At 50.9% G+C, this 14,606-nt stretch overlaps 1 protein-coding gene across 2 annotated transcripts in view; it reads right to left on the bottom strand.

Annotated features, from left to right (window-relative positions):
- Positions 1-12,277, bottom strand: part of LOC135221843 (zinc finger protein 37-like) — an 87,712-nt gene extending 75,435 nt beyond the window's left edge. The window contains exon 1 of one of the 2 annotated variants that reach the window (XM_064259760.1): positions 11,832-12,277. In XM_064259760.1, the coding sequence (XP_064115830.1) occupies positions 11,832-11,894 (63 nt within the window). In that variant the 5' untranslated portion in view covers positions 11,895-12,277. The remainder of the gene's footprint in view (positions 1-11,831) is intronic. The other variant, XM_064259759.1, reaches the window with a different exon arrangement.
- Between the last annotated feature and the right edge of the window lie 2,329 nt (positions 12,278-14,606).

Here is a 14,606-nt window from a genome sequence, read left to right as displayed (position 1 = left end):
CATTTGAGCATACATGAAGACCAGCATTGTGGGTTACATCCTAGTCTTTCAGTTTAGACTGACAAGCTGATGAGTACATTTGACAGCCATGGTCCAGTTTGGACCTGCAAAGAGAACTGTATATTCTGAGTAAGGATTTTTTTTTATTTCATCCTCAGTTAATACCTAACAAAAATGACAATTTGTCTAAAATTGCATTTTTCCTAACTATACAAACCTGAGGTCCTTTTACAATAGGAAGGTACTAGCGGCAGCTGGATAGGTCGTAAGCTTTCGAACAAGGGGTTCGGTAGTTAACTGCTTGTCCGACAGGCGCGCGCGCGCGACTGGGAGGTAAACAAATCACTTTTGCTTTTGGCCCAAGCAAAAACTGCAGAGTGTGGGGTGGCATGAGGTGGGGCTATGTGTAAAAGGACCTCAGGTTTGTATAGTTAGGAAAAATGCAATTTTAGACAAATTGTCATTTGTTCCGACACGGCATACAAACCTTCGGTCCTTTTACAATAGGAAGACTCACTTCTTGGTGGGAGGAATCTGAGTCTTTTGTGAACAGACTGGTGTTCGCCCAACCTTGGAAGCCTCCCTGGTCGTAAGAGCGAGGGAGGGATCCAAGCCTCTGTCCGATTGATCGGGGTGTGCACCGCAGGATCAATGGTCAGACCTCTGGACCGAGTACTAAGAGAGAGGCATGCGTATCTCTTCGTACCAGCAATGTAAGAACTTGTTCCTGTACAGGAGCAAATATAAAGTCATGGTTTGACTCTTGTAGGCATCCACTTCCCCCCCTTGTAGAAGGAAGTGGTGGATATTCTGCTCCTATCCCTAGTGAAAGGGATAGGATGGGGCTCTGTCATATAGCTCACCTGCATCTCGTCCTCATCCAGCGTAGTGACGACCGTGGCCCTCTGCCCACAGGTAGAGGAGGAGGAAAAGATGGGAAGAGAGAGCCAGTCACTCACTCACTCACACATCCATCCACACAGTCACACCAGGACTCGATGCTGTTCAGCCTGCGAGGGTCTGGGTTAGCTACACAACTTGTTGAGCAGCCACCACGGGGTCCCAGGACAAAAGGTATCCAAGGACCTGTGGGCAATATCCCGAAGGTAGAAGGACGTAAAGGTATTCTGGTTAGACCCAACCCCTGCCTTCAGGACCTGCGCCACGGAGAAGTTCTTACGAAACGCCAACGAGGGGCCAATACTTCTGACTTCGTGAGCTCTCGGACGGGACGTACGGATGTCGTCACTACCATCAGCCTCATACGCCCTCCTGATGACCTCACGCAAGGCCAGAATGAAAGAGTGTTCTTGGATACTTCTTTCTTGGTGACCCCGGTGCTAACGAAGAGCGTCGACACTCAGGCCTGAGGTGTCGAGTTCTCTTCAGATAGCGCCGTAGCGCCCTCACAGGACAAAGCAGCATCTCATCCGCATCATTATCGGTGAAGTCCAATAGGGAGGGAATCGTGAATGACTCGACCTGTCGTCAGGGATCGACGGTTTCTGAGTCTTCGCAACGAAGTTCGGGACGAAATCGAGCGTCACAGATCCCCATCCCCTGGAGTGTCGTACATCATAGGAAAGACCATGAAGTTCCCCTACTCTCTTCGCCGATGCCAGGGCCAGCAAGAAGAGGGTCTTGAGGGTCAGATCCCTGTCTGACGACTCTCGGAGTGGCTCGAACGGCGTTCGAGTCAGGGGGTACTCCTAAGGACGAGAGTCACATCCCACGCAGGGGGCCTGAGTTCCTTGGGTGGGCAAGACCTTTCGAAGCTCCTCATAAGCAAGGAGATCTCGAACGAGTTCGAGATGTCCAATCCCCTCAGTTTCAGGACGAGCGCCAAGGCGGCTCTGTATCCTTTGACTGTGGGACTGAGAGGAGCTTCTCTCGGCGAAGAAAAACGAGGAAATCCGCTACCTGCTGAAGAGTGGCTCTGAGAGGGAGATAGACCCCGTCTACGACACCAACCACAGAAGACGGCCCACTTCCCCTGTACACAGCCTGAGAGGACTGACGGACGTTTTCCAGCCATCTCTGTTGCTGCGCTACGAGAAAAGCACTCTCGTTCGCAAGAGATGGTGGATAACAGCCAGCCGTGAAGACGTAGAGACTGGACTGCTCGGTGGTACCGCTCGACGTGTGGCTGGGCGAGAAGTGCCAAGGGGGAATCTCTCTCGGTTCTCCTGCGAGAAGAGCCAGCAGGTCCGGATACCAAATGGCCTGTGGCCATTTGGGAGCCACCAGGATCATCCTGAGATTCGGGGTGACCAGTGCTCGACTGATCACCTTGCGAATCAGGCTGAACGGGGAAAGGCATAGGCGAAGAGGTTGTCCCACGGGTGTTGAAGAGCGTCCTCTGCAGCTGCCCATGGGTCCGGCACGGCCGAGAAGAACACCTGGAGCTTCCTGTTGTGCCGGGTGGCGAACAGATCCACGACTGGTCGCCCCCACAGGTCGAAGAGCCTTTCCGCCACGTCCTGGTGTAGAGACCATTCGGTTCCTATCACCTGATCCCGACGGCTGAGCGTGTCTGCTACTAACATTCCTCTGCCCTGGAATGTAGCGTGCCGACAGCTCTATTGAGTGTGCCTCGGCCCACTCGTGCACCTGCCGAGTCAACTGGTACAACGGGAGAGACACTAGTCCCCCCTGTTTGTTGACGTAAGCCACCACCGTGGTGTTGTCGCACATCAACACCACTGATGTCCCATCAAGCGGTCCCTGAACTCTTGGAGAGCGAGGAACGCTGCCTTGAGTTCCAGTACATTGATGTGAAGGTGCTTGTCGTTCTCGTCCCACACTCCTGAAGTCAGCAACTCCTCCAGGTGTGCGCCCCATCCCTCGGTCGATGCGTCTGAGAACAGCTGCATGTCCGGGGGGGGAGTGCGCAGAGGCACTCCTTCTTAAGAGGTTCCTGTCGTCCAGCCACCAGGCTAGGTCCTGCCTCACCTCCTGTGTCAGTGACACTGGAAAGCTTGGGGGATCCGTCGCCTGTGACCAACTCTCCTTTAGTCTCCACTGAAGAGACCGCAGGTGAAGACGCCCGTGAGGGACTAACTTCTCGAGTGACGACAGGTGTCCGATCACGACTTGCCATCGCTGAGCTGCCTGTTCCTGCCGAGACAGGAACTGGTTGGCTGCCTCCCTGAATCTGCTGATCCGCGAGTCTGCGGGGAAGACTCGCCCTGCTACCGTGTCGATCAGCATACCCAGGTACTTCATCCTCTCTTGGGCTCGAGATCGGACTTTTCGAAGTTCACAACGATCCCCAGATCGCGACAGAACTCGAGCAGTCGATCCCTGTCCTGTAGCAACTGCGAGCGGGAGCTCGCCAGGACTAACCAATCGTCGAGATACCTCATCAGACGTATCCCGTGCGAATGGGCCCAAGAAGACACCAGAGTGAACACTCGCGTGAACACCTGTGGGGCGGTTGAGACCGACGAAGCAAAGTGCCCCTGAACTGGTACACCGTCCCGTCGAGGATGAAGCGGAGGTACTTTCTGGAGGACTGATGAATGGGTATTTGGAAATACGCATCCTTCAAGTCCACTGAAAGCATGAAATCGTTCTCCCTGATGGAGTCGAGCACTGAGCGTGCGCCGTCTCCATCGTGAACCGGGTCTGGCGAACAAAACCGTTCAGGGGAGAGAGATCTATCACCGGGCGCCAGCCTCCCGTAGACTTTTCCACCAGGAAGAGTCGACTGTAAAAGCCCGGTGACTGATCCGTGTGACATAATTTCCTACAGCTCGTCCTTTGCTCAGCAATGGTCTTGATCTCCTGTCTCAGTGCTACGTCCTTCGATGACCCTGGAACATACGACTGCTGTTGGACCGGGTTGGAGGTGAGGGGTGGCCGAGATTCGAAGGGTAATAGATATCCCTCCCGAAGGACATCTACAATCCAGGTCTCGGCGCCGTAGCGCTGCCAAGTTGCCCAATGGCTGGCCAGGCACCCCCCCACTTCCGGCAGCAGGTGAGGGGGAACGCCGTCCCTAGCGTTTCCCCCCTTTCTTCGACTTCTTCCCAGAGCCTCCACGGGAGGAGGAGGGCTGGGAGGAGGGCTGGTTACGGCTCCCCTTGCCAGAAGTCGAAGAAGACAGAGTCATTCCCCGGGGGGCTTCGACAGCAGCTACCGTCTTAGCCACCGAGGAAGCGCTAGCCGAGCTCTTAGACTTGGCCGCAGTCCGAGGCTGCCCAGAAGCCTTCGAGACCGCCTGGTGAACCAGCCGGTCACTGTCGTCAGTGCGCCGTCTGTCCACCGCAGCGTCCACCATCTCTCCTGGGAAGAGAGACGTGGAACTCCGTAAAGGTCCGTTGCGAAGTCCCAACGCCGCTTCACGCCCAGCCGCCCTGGAAACCCGAGTAAGGACAGCGTCCCTTCGTCGGAGAACCAGGTTGGCCCACAGGTTCACCGTCTGGTGGGCAAGGAAGGAGATGGCTCTTCCCCCAGACTGGCAAAGTCTCCTGAGGCCGAGTCATCTTCGGGAGAAATTCCCCCGGAGTTGGCTGCGACCTTAGATACTGTGAGGGACCACAGATCTAGCCAGGAGACGGCCTGGAAAGCTGCCATGGCAGTAGATTCCAGGCCGAGTGCCTCTTGCTGCGAGAACCACAGGTTCTCGGACAGGAGCTGCTGCAGAGACACACCCGGAGTTAGCCTGGCTAACTCGGGTTCACCTGTTTGGGCGGCATCGGGTCTTCAGATGGCACGTACAAACGCCGCTGTCGCAGCAGAGGAGGTTGGAAGCAGCTTGCTTGACCTGCCAGACTTGAGAGAACCGTCTTGTCCGGAGACAAAGCGATTCAACCTGGTCCAGCACTGAGTCCGCAAGCTCAGAACGCGGCAAACCCACCGTCGGTCTGGGTTCCCTCTTCGGGCCTTTCCCCAGAACGACTCGAGCCGGGACGTGGGCTCGGATGGTGGGAGCGGCGATCCTTCCGCGAGGTCGTTGTGCTGACGAATCAGCGCAATAACCTCGGCAAAGTTCCTCTGGATCTCAGGAGTGACTGCGTCCTGCGGAGTCGGACCGTCCAGTCCCTCAAACAGGAGCACCTCCCGAGACCCTCCTCCCTCAAGGAGAGGAGAGCAGCGACAGACCCCTCTCGGTCTCCTCCAACCACCTGTGCGTACGACCTGGCTGGTCCGAGAACCGAGCCTGGTACGTACGACGACGTGGTGGGATCCTGACGGGCGCACCCCTCACGATCACTCCTCAATACCTCGCCCCTCCCGGTGTAACCCGAGGAGGTTGAAGGTATGGGAGAGGAAGACCTGACGCTCCCTCCTCGCTCGCTGGCAGAACCAGCGGGCTTGGAAGACTGCAGGCGATCGCCAACCCGCGGTGGCGATCGAGCTGCAGACCTAGTCGAGCCGTCTCGCTGTGGAGAACGGCTGGACCGAGAACAGCGGCCCCGGTTCTCGTGTGTCAGAGGAGCTGGTGCTGGTCGCCGTACCCGATCGCTCTCTGTGAGAGTGACGGTCAGGCGACCGGCGAGCTCCACTGTCACGGTGAGATCGGTGCGTATCCTCACGGTGCGTCAGTTCGCTGGTACCAGCCGTGGCTGGTGCCGGCGAACGGGGGGGGGGGGGACCTCTTCCCAGCCTCAGCCCGTGGCCGGTCATGGACCGTCACGTCCGCCCCACCGGGTAGCCAGCTGCTCGCCGCGAGAGCGAGAGCTGGTCTGGTGAGAGTCGCGTGAGCGGCTGTCCACCAGTCTTCCGCTCCGTGCCGTGAACCTGACGCTGAGCGGACCTCAGTGGTCTGGTTCCTGGCTGCACGGTCGCTGGTAGGCGACCGTACACTCGGTACCTCTCGCGAACGAGCGGCCGAGACGGACCCTGCTGCTGTGGCCGAACCACTGACAGCAGGTGAGGAAGTGCCGGTGTTAGCCGGCACTCCTCTGGTCCCCGTAGTCTTCTTCCTTGCGGAAGAAGAGACGGTCCTGCCCCCGAAGGAGCAGGGTGACCAGCGGAAGAACCCCCCGTCTCACCAGAGCGAGACGGGCCCTTAGAAGTTCCCGAAGGAGACTTCTTAGGGGGGGGGGGAGGCGACCTTCTTCTTCTTCGGCGGGGGGAGCACTTTAGAAGAAGAAGGGGAAGAGGCGGCAGACGACGACGCGACGACGAAGAAGACGATGAAGACGACGACGACACCTTCCTCCTCTTCTTCTTCTTCTTCGTCAACCTTCTCAGGACCGACGTCAGATCTGTCATCAGGAAGGAGCCGGGGCTGCTGTTGCCGAAGCAACAGGGCCCGGACGCACCTGTCCGAACAGATCAGCATCGGGAGCAGCGGCGCCAGGAACAGGAACAACATCAGCAGGTGCAGGCATCACAGGAACGGCAGAAGAGACAGCAGGAGCAGGTACAGGAACGGCAGCAGTGGTCACGGCAGGTACGGCAGACTGTGTAGGCGGTCCAGATGGGCGGACCAGCGGCACAGACATCCTAGGTACCGGTGGGAGGTCCGGGAGGGGCGAGCTCTTCGGGCACACGAAGTCCGGTCGCGGCAGCACGCAAAACCCAGGTGGCGGCATCACACTCCCCGGAGTTACGGCGACTGGCCCCTGCACCGATGTAGTGGGTGTCACAGAGACCGCGTGCTGGGTGTACACCAGGTGAGGAGGTGAAGCGTAGCCGGGTGTTGTAAGGGTCGTGGTGGTGGTCGTGACCGTTGCATGGGTGACCGCCACAGCGCCAGCGAGATGGTAGAGCAGCCCCTGGACACTCGGCACGCCCTGCAACCCCAACGATGCCCACACCTGTCCGAGGTCATCCTTCGCGGCAACCGCACCTGAGGAGGCAAAAGTCGGGTGATTAGGGGGATCCTCTACCCGCTCGCGCGAAGACGAACGGATAGAGGACCCAGAGTACAGCTGGACGTCAGGGTATCTAGCGCCCTCCTCCACACTCGACAAGTCAGGAGAAGAGAAGGACCTAGACACCCCCCCGAAGGGGAAGGCGCGAGACATGGAAGTTGAGCGGGCGGCAGGAAAGAAGACGAAGTGTCCGTCACCAAAGGAGTCGCGGGAGAGCTTTCCGACGACTCCTTTGCAGGCCTTCGCTTCTTCCTGCCCTCATACAAAGTCCACTGCGCCTCCGACCAATCATTACAAACATCACAAGGCTCGGCTCGGGTGCATTCGCGCCCCCGACACCGAGCACACAAAATATGAGGGTCTATCTCCGGGAAAGAGCGGAACTTCCCGCATTTACGCCCTTCGGTACCCGGGCATAGTCTCCGTGGGGTAGCGAGGCGAGGAGATTCCATCATTATCAAATTTAGTTGAATTAATATGAAAAGAGAGAATGATTGTACTTACAATGAACTCTTTCATACACAACACAACCAAATACTCAAGAAAGCAAACGACGAGAAGCGGGCAGAGAGCGTCGAACACACACGTCCACTCGCTGTGAGGCCGAAAGCAAAAGTGATTTGTTTACCTCCCAGTCGTGCGCGCGCGCCTGTCGGACAAGCAGTTAACTACCGAACCCCTTGTTCGAAAGCTTACGACCTATCCAGCTGCCGCTAGTACCTTCCTATTGTAAAAGGACCGAAGGTTTGTATGCCGTGTCGGAACAATTTAAAATATCTAGGTAGTATTTTTTGACAATTCTACTTTTCTGTATAATGTATCTAGTGAATCTTATTTTTCATGTTTATAATTTAATAGAACTCTACGTCAGGAAAAGATTTGGGGTACTTTGGAAGGAAATGCAAACCAAGGTCAGGTATGGACCCGGTGCCTTAGGTTGGTTACATTAAGGGGAGGCATCTCATTATTTCAGCCTATGATTTACAGTGCTCTAGGTAAGATGAGATGAAGGGTTCTCATAAGCAGCTGAAGCCCTAGGTTAGGCTAATGAAGGTATGGTTAAAATGCATAACTACAACTGGCTTTAAAAAATCTTTGACTTTTATTATGTGTTTTGTGACTGTCAGGATACTGATCAGGCTATAGTATGTATATGAACCATGTACGTATTTATTTCTACTGCTTAACTTGCGTTTTGTGTATTTTCTAACATTCCTGTTGTTGCAATTCACTCATTTCTTATTTATGCACACAACCCTAAAAACTTCATTTCCCCCATTGGGTTCCCCTTAATTGTTATACATACATACAGAGGGCTTTGGCAACTTTCTCTACAGTGCATTATAGCACATCCACTTTGGAACTACCTGCTAGAGGGGCAAGATAAGTCAGTCAGACGTAAAATGTGAAATAAGCAGTCAGAAAAATATACGGTTTTTATATGCCTTTTTCTTCTTCATCCTCCAATTATTTCTGTTGAAAACATCTTCTCCCAAATCTTCCCTCCCTTTATCCCACCATCTTATCCTTTATCTTCCTCTCAACCTTCTACCCCAATAGGTTCCACCCAAGCCCTCATTGCTCTTCCTTACCACATGCCCAAGCTATCTCAACCTTAACTCTCTTATCATATCAGTAATCTCTACCACTCTGGCACTTCTAATTACTTCACTTTCTAGCCTCTCATGCAGTAAAATCACTTCCTCAACATCCTCATCTCTGTTTGTTCCTCTTTTCTTCTCAATGCCCATGTTTCTGAACCCACAACATCATCATCATGTTGTAGTGCAACAGGTCCTTATTTTCCAGTTTACTTGGAATTCTTGTGTCACACAATACCCCTACTACTTCATTCCATTTCCCTCAAAATGATTTCAAGCTCTGCTTGACAACCTACCTCTGGGGTTACAGCAGACCCCTATTACTGTACTTGACACTCTCTACCTATTTCAAATCTAGGCCTCTTACATCCTGTATAAATAACCTCAGTTTTACCCACAATTAGAGTCATACAATCCCATTCAAGGTTCCTACTACTCTCTTACTCTTCTTTGCATTATTCTCATTCAGCCTTTGTTATTACTCACTATATCGTCTGCACATAAATATTTCCCTGGATTTTGATTTCTAATCCTTTCAATCAATATACCCATAACCCCTACAAACAGAAATAGGCTAAGCGCTGATCCTTCATGCACATTTCACTTTTGCTTGCTGGCTACCACTGCTTTCCTTGTTCTTTTATACTGTACATCATTTCAACCTCCCCAACAAACTTTTCTGGCACTTTCCCCTTTCTCAAAACAACAAAACAGTACCTCTCTTGGTATTTTATCTAATGCCTTCTCTAAGTCTATAAATGCACAGTAGAACCTCTGTTACATTCTAGCCTCTTTTCATGTAACTGACCTATTATAAAGATAGCATCAACTGTATCTCACCCTCTAATTAAACCAAACTACAATTCACCAATTTTCACACAATTTCTTGTGATCATCAAGTATTCTTTCTAAAACCGTCAGCAAATGTTCTGGTAGGTGATTCCTCGAAAATTACCACACTTCATAACATCTTCTTTCTCTTAGGCTTACCATCAGACTTTTTTGATCAGTTGGCATTATTTCCTCTTTCCAGATTGCCATTAACAGTTCCAATATGCATTTTTGCCCTCCACACCAAATGCCTTAAACATTTCAATTTGCATCTCTGATATATCTGGTGCTGTTATTTTTCAATTTTACTTAGAGCCTTCTTTACCTCTACTATATATAGCCTATGTACTGTAGTATTTCCATTTTTTCAATATGGTAACACTACATAATAGTTGCACACATATGGCTTTTTGCCATGCATGTCACACTGGGGGGTTCAAGTGGGCAACCTCCCACCAGGTACGGGAACTGCATAATAAGGAAGGTATTAGGTTATGGGGAAATTACGGAAGGACGCATCTCTGATGAAATACATCTTTGATCTTACAAGCAGAGTGCTCCCCAAGGAGATAAGCCTAAAACGATGTGTGCAACTCCTCCTCACTGTTAATATTTTTACCATTTCAATACTCAAATGCCTACAGGTATACTGTTAGGCTGGTATTATTTTTGGGTTTTTTAATACTGTACAAGATTTTGATATTTGAATCCTTTTTTTTTTTTTCTTTTTAAGTCCACTTACAATGCTTTAAGTGAAATGCAATCTTGAAACAGGTAGCATGGCCTATTTTCTGTCAATGTGATTCTTATGGTCTTTGTTCATTTGCAAATGATGAAGGCAACCACACTTAACCTAACCTCACCTAAGGTACCAGGTCCTTACTTAGTGCATAATATTAGTTGGAAAACATTTCAAAAACTTCAATAGAAAGAGAAAACCCGCTGTATTAGGGTGGGTGCCCCTATTCCTAACAGTACTCATTTGCAAATTAACAAAACGTCAGAAATGTTCAAAGCACACTATTCTAAAATAGGAAAATGACCTGTACAATAATTGTTTAAAGTAAAATGATAAAGACCTGCTAATGAAACTAACATCAGACATTCAAAGCATAAGCAGAATCAGAGCGAAGAGTCACAACAAACTTGTGGGGTTATGGGGGTGGGGGGTGACATCTCCCCGGCCAGGTATGGGCATGACATCTAAGGTTAGGTTGAGTTAAGGTAGCCTAGATATTAATATGTGCTTTGAGGGCAAATCCTGAGTAAGGGGGGGGAAGGGTCAGGATACTGTAGACCTAGTAGGCATATCAGAGGATTTATGACCTAACCAGACTTAGGCCTACAAAAATTATACTTTCAAGTCCAAAACGTAATAATGGTAAAGTACAATCTTTTTATTTAAGGATACCAGACCTACTCACATGGCTATGAACGTTGAAACATAAACACAAAAAATAGGCTTACCTCAATACAATGTATATTTGCAATTAATTTTAGGGTATGAACTTTGAAACATAAGACTAAAGACAATAAATGGGCCTCGAAGGTATCTCATCACATATGAATTTGCAATTAATTTTAGGGTATGAACACTTAAACACAAAGACAATAAATAGGCTTATCTCAATATGTACATGTGATCTGCAATTATTTTAGGGTATGATCATTAAAACATAAATAATAAGTAGGCCTATCTCTATACATGTAAATTTGCAATTCATTTTACGGTATGATTGTTGAAGCAAAGACAACAAATATAGCCTATCTCAATAGTGCATGTAAATTTGCAGTTAATTTTAGGGTATAGCCTAAATGTTGAAACAAAGACAATAAATAGGTAGGCTTGTCTTAAGACATGTCAATTTGAAATTCATTTGAGTATAAATGTTGAAATTTAAAGACAATAAATTGGGATATCTCAATACACGTAAAAATTGCAATTAATGTTGATGTGTTTCAACACATCCCAATAAATTCCAACATCGAGAACTGGTATTAAACCAGCCTAATTATCTAATTAATTTGCTGAGTAGCCTAGTTAGGTATGCTTTATTTGTATAAATACATGAAAAATATCCGTCCACATAAATACAACACACTAAATACAAAATAGCTACAAAATCTGGCAATAAAAAGCTACAATAAACTGGATAGCTAATACAACCTAGAAAATACAAAATACAAAAGGGTGCATTAAAAAGCTACAATAAACTGGCTAAAACAACATAGAAAATAATAAAAGCTGCAATAAAAAGCTACTAGAATTATCGCTACAATAAACTGGCTAAAACCTAGAAAATACAAAAGGCGCTACTACTACTACCTAGCCTATAAACCTGGCTATAGTACTAGGTATATAAGGTAGCTACCTACCTAGCCTAGGTAGTACCTACCTATAGGTAATAGGTAGGTAGCTAGTACCTACAACCTACTACTAGAAAATACAAAAAAATTTGCAATAAAAAACTGCAATAAACTGGCTGGCTTAATTTAACCTAGAAAATACAAAAAGAAAAGATGCAATAAAATTACTAAAATAAACTGGCTAGGTACTAATAATTCTCCTCACCCCCTTCAAGAAGTACTCCAAGTACAAAGCGGCTTCGCGAACCGTTTCTGCGGATGACGACATTTTTATTCGCCCGTTTGTCAGCGGATGTTCTGTCACGAATTAAATGGCACTCGAGGGACCACCCAATTCACGGTCCTGGTTCAAAATGTCAGATTAAAAAGTCAAAATTTCCTTAACGTAAAATGTCTTCCTTCATACTACCTAAGCTACGTCTACCATCGAAGCTTCGTCTCGTCTAGGTTGATTTGATGCTGTCATATTTTTTAAGGGATTTAAATTTAACTTTAAAACGACGTTTCAGAAATTTATCGCCGATTTAAAACGAAGGAATTACATTTAAAAATTAACCAGAGTCTATACGGAATCGACAGAATCGGCCATTTAATGTTTACAACTTGACAATCTACTAGACTGATCCTCACAGTACTGACGCCCGACGCCCACGACCGTAATTTTCGATAATGTTTCTTACTCTTATATTTTGTGTTTCATATCCGACACAACCGTAACATTTCATACCTTATTTGTTGAATAATAATAATTCTTAAACAGAATTAACTTATTATATATTCTATTCTCAAAATTAATCAATCCTAGAATGGGTTCGAAAGTTATGTAGGTGATCCATCAAATTCACAAAGATCCTTTGGCATTTCTGCTACAACAGAAATTCTCATGTTACTGTGAAACTATGTTTACTAAAACACTTCTTCCTATCACTATGCTTTAGATCGGTGTATTACACCATCATCAATAAATAACCACTATATTGTTATAGTTATCATTCCAGCGAATACGTCGCAAGACCGGATGTTCTCACTAGTGAGAGACCACAGGATGATTATCGTTTTATAACAGGAATTAGATAGTTTGCTTGAGAACCTACCTCGTTGCCTTGATTGACAGAAGTCTCGGAATAACCTGCAGCGATGTGGACAGACGCCTCCACCGTGTAATCGCTGTAATGAGTGTCACATTGCTGAAGAGGATGGGGAGGATTGGGGGAACTGGAATCCTTGACTGGAAGTGGTACCCCTACATATAACTCATTAATGCTATATTTTCTGTTTATCTCTATCTTATGCTGGCAATTTAGATGTACAGTAAAGAAAATAGAGAGAGAGAGAGAGAGAGAGAGAGAGAGAGAGAGAGAGAGAGAGAACCAATTGCGGGCATCGCCAGCCAGCCCAGGGACAACTGGGTGGTCTCTCCCGCCCGTCCCGGGACACCTGGCGGGCCTATCCCGCCCATCCAGGGACACCTGGCAGGCCTCACCCACCCGTCCAGGGATGCCTGGCGGGTTTCGCCCGCCCATCCTGGGACGCCTAGAAAGAGAGACAGAAAGAGTAACCTTAAAATTAGTTACTTTTATAAGTGTACTAACAAACAACAAGGGTGCATTCGCACAAAATGTGTCGCATTAAGTGGACCAATTGCCGGCCTTCCCCGACAGTCCAGAGACTCCTGGCAGGAATTGCCCGTTCCCCAGACACCTGGCGTGACTCGCCCACCCATCCCAGGACACTGCAATGACACCTGGCGGGCCTCGCTTGCACGTTCCCAGGACGGGCTGGTGAGGCCCTCCAGTTATCCCAGGACTGACGGCCGAAGCCAACCAGGAGTCAAAGGACGGGCAGGCGAGGCCCACCAGGTGTCCCAAGACGGGCGGGCGAGGCTAGACAAGTGTCCTAGGACAGCAGGCCTCGCCTGCCCATCCCAGAACTTCTAGCGGGGATCGCATCCCATTCCCGGAACACCTTATGGGCCTCACCCACCCGGTCCCTGGATGCGAGACGGGCATCACCCACCTGTCCCGGGACACCTGGCAGGCCTCGGTCACCCATCCCGAGAAACCTGGCGGGCCCTGCCAACCAGTCCCAAGACACCTGGGGGGCCTCACCTGCCCCTTCCTGAGAACTATGGCCGGCCTCGCCCACCTGTCAAGGCCCGCCCACCCATCCCAGGACACCAGGCGGGCCTTGCTCGCCTGTCCCGAGACACCTGGCGGGCCGTGCCCGCCCGTCCTGGGACACCTGGCAGCACACTCCTGTCTGTCCCGGGACACCAGGCGGTCCGTGCCTGCCCGTCCCGGGACACCAGGCGGGCCGCGGCTGCCTGTTCCCGGGACACCTGGTGGACCGCGGCTGCCAATCCCCAGGACACCTGGCGGGCGGCGACCCGCCCGTCCCTGGGAAACCAGGGCCCGCCCATCCCGGGACACCTGGCGGGCCTTGCCCGCCTGTCCTAGGACACCTGGTGGGCCATGCCTGCCCGTAGCGCCCGCCCGCCCGTCCCGAGACACCTGGCGGGCCGAGCCTGCTCGTTCCCGGGACACCTAGCAAACTGCGCCCGCCCGTCCCGGGACACCAGGCAGGCCTCCCCCGCCTTTCCTGGGACACCTGGGGGGCCGCTCCCGCCAGGTGTCTCGGGACACCAGGGTGTCCGCGCCCGCCCGTTCCCGGGAACCATAGCGGGCTGCGCCCGCCCATCCCCGGGACACCAGGCAGGGCTCGCCTGCCCGTCCCCGGGACACCAGAGACACCTGGCAGCCACGCCCGCCTGACCCGGGACACCAGACGGGCCGTGCCCGCCTGTCCTGGGACACTTGGCGGGCCGCACTTGCCTGTCCCGGGACCTATGGTGGGCCTCGCCCACCCATCCCAGGACACCAGCGGGTTGCGCCTGCCCGTCCCCGGGACACCAAGCGGGCTTTGCCCGCCCGTCTCGGGACACCAGGCAGGCCTTGCCCGCCCATCCCGGGACACGTGGCGG

The sequence above is a fragment of the Macrobrachium nipponense genome, chromosome 3 (genome assembly GCF_015104395.2).
Source record: "Macrobrachium nipponense isolate FS-2020 chromosome 3, ASM1510439v2, whole genome shotgun sequence".
NCBI classification, from domain to species: Eukaryota; Metazoa; Arthropoda; class Malacostraca; order Decapoda; family Palaemonidae; genus Macrobrachium; species Macrobrachium nipponense.
Note: the sequence above shows the minus strand (reverse complement) of the source record. Positions and strands in the feature narration are given on the sequence as shown.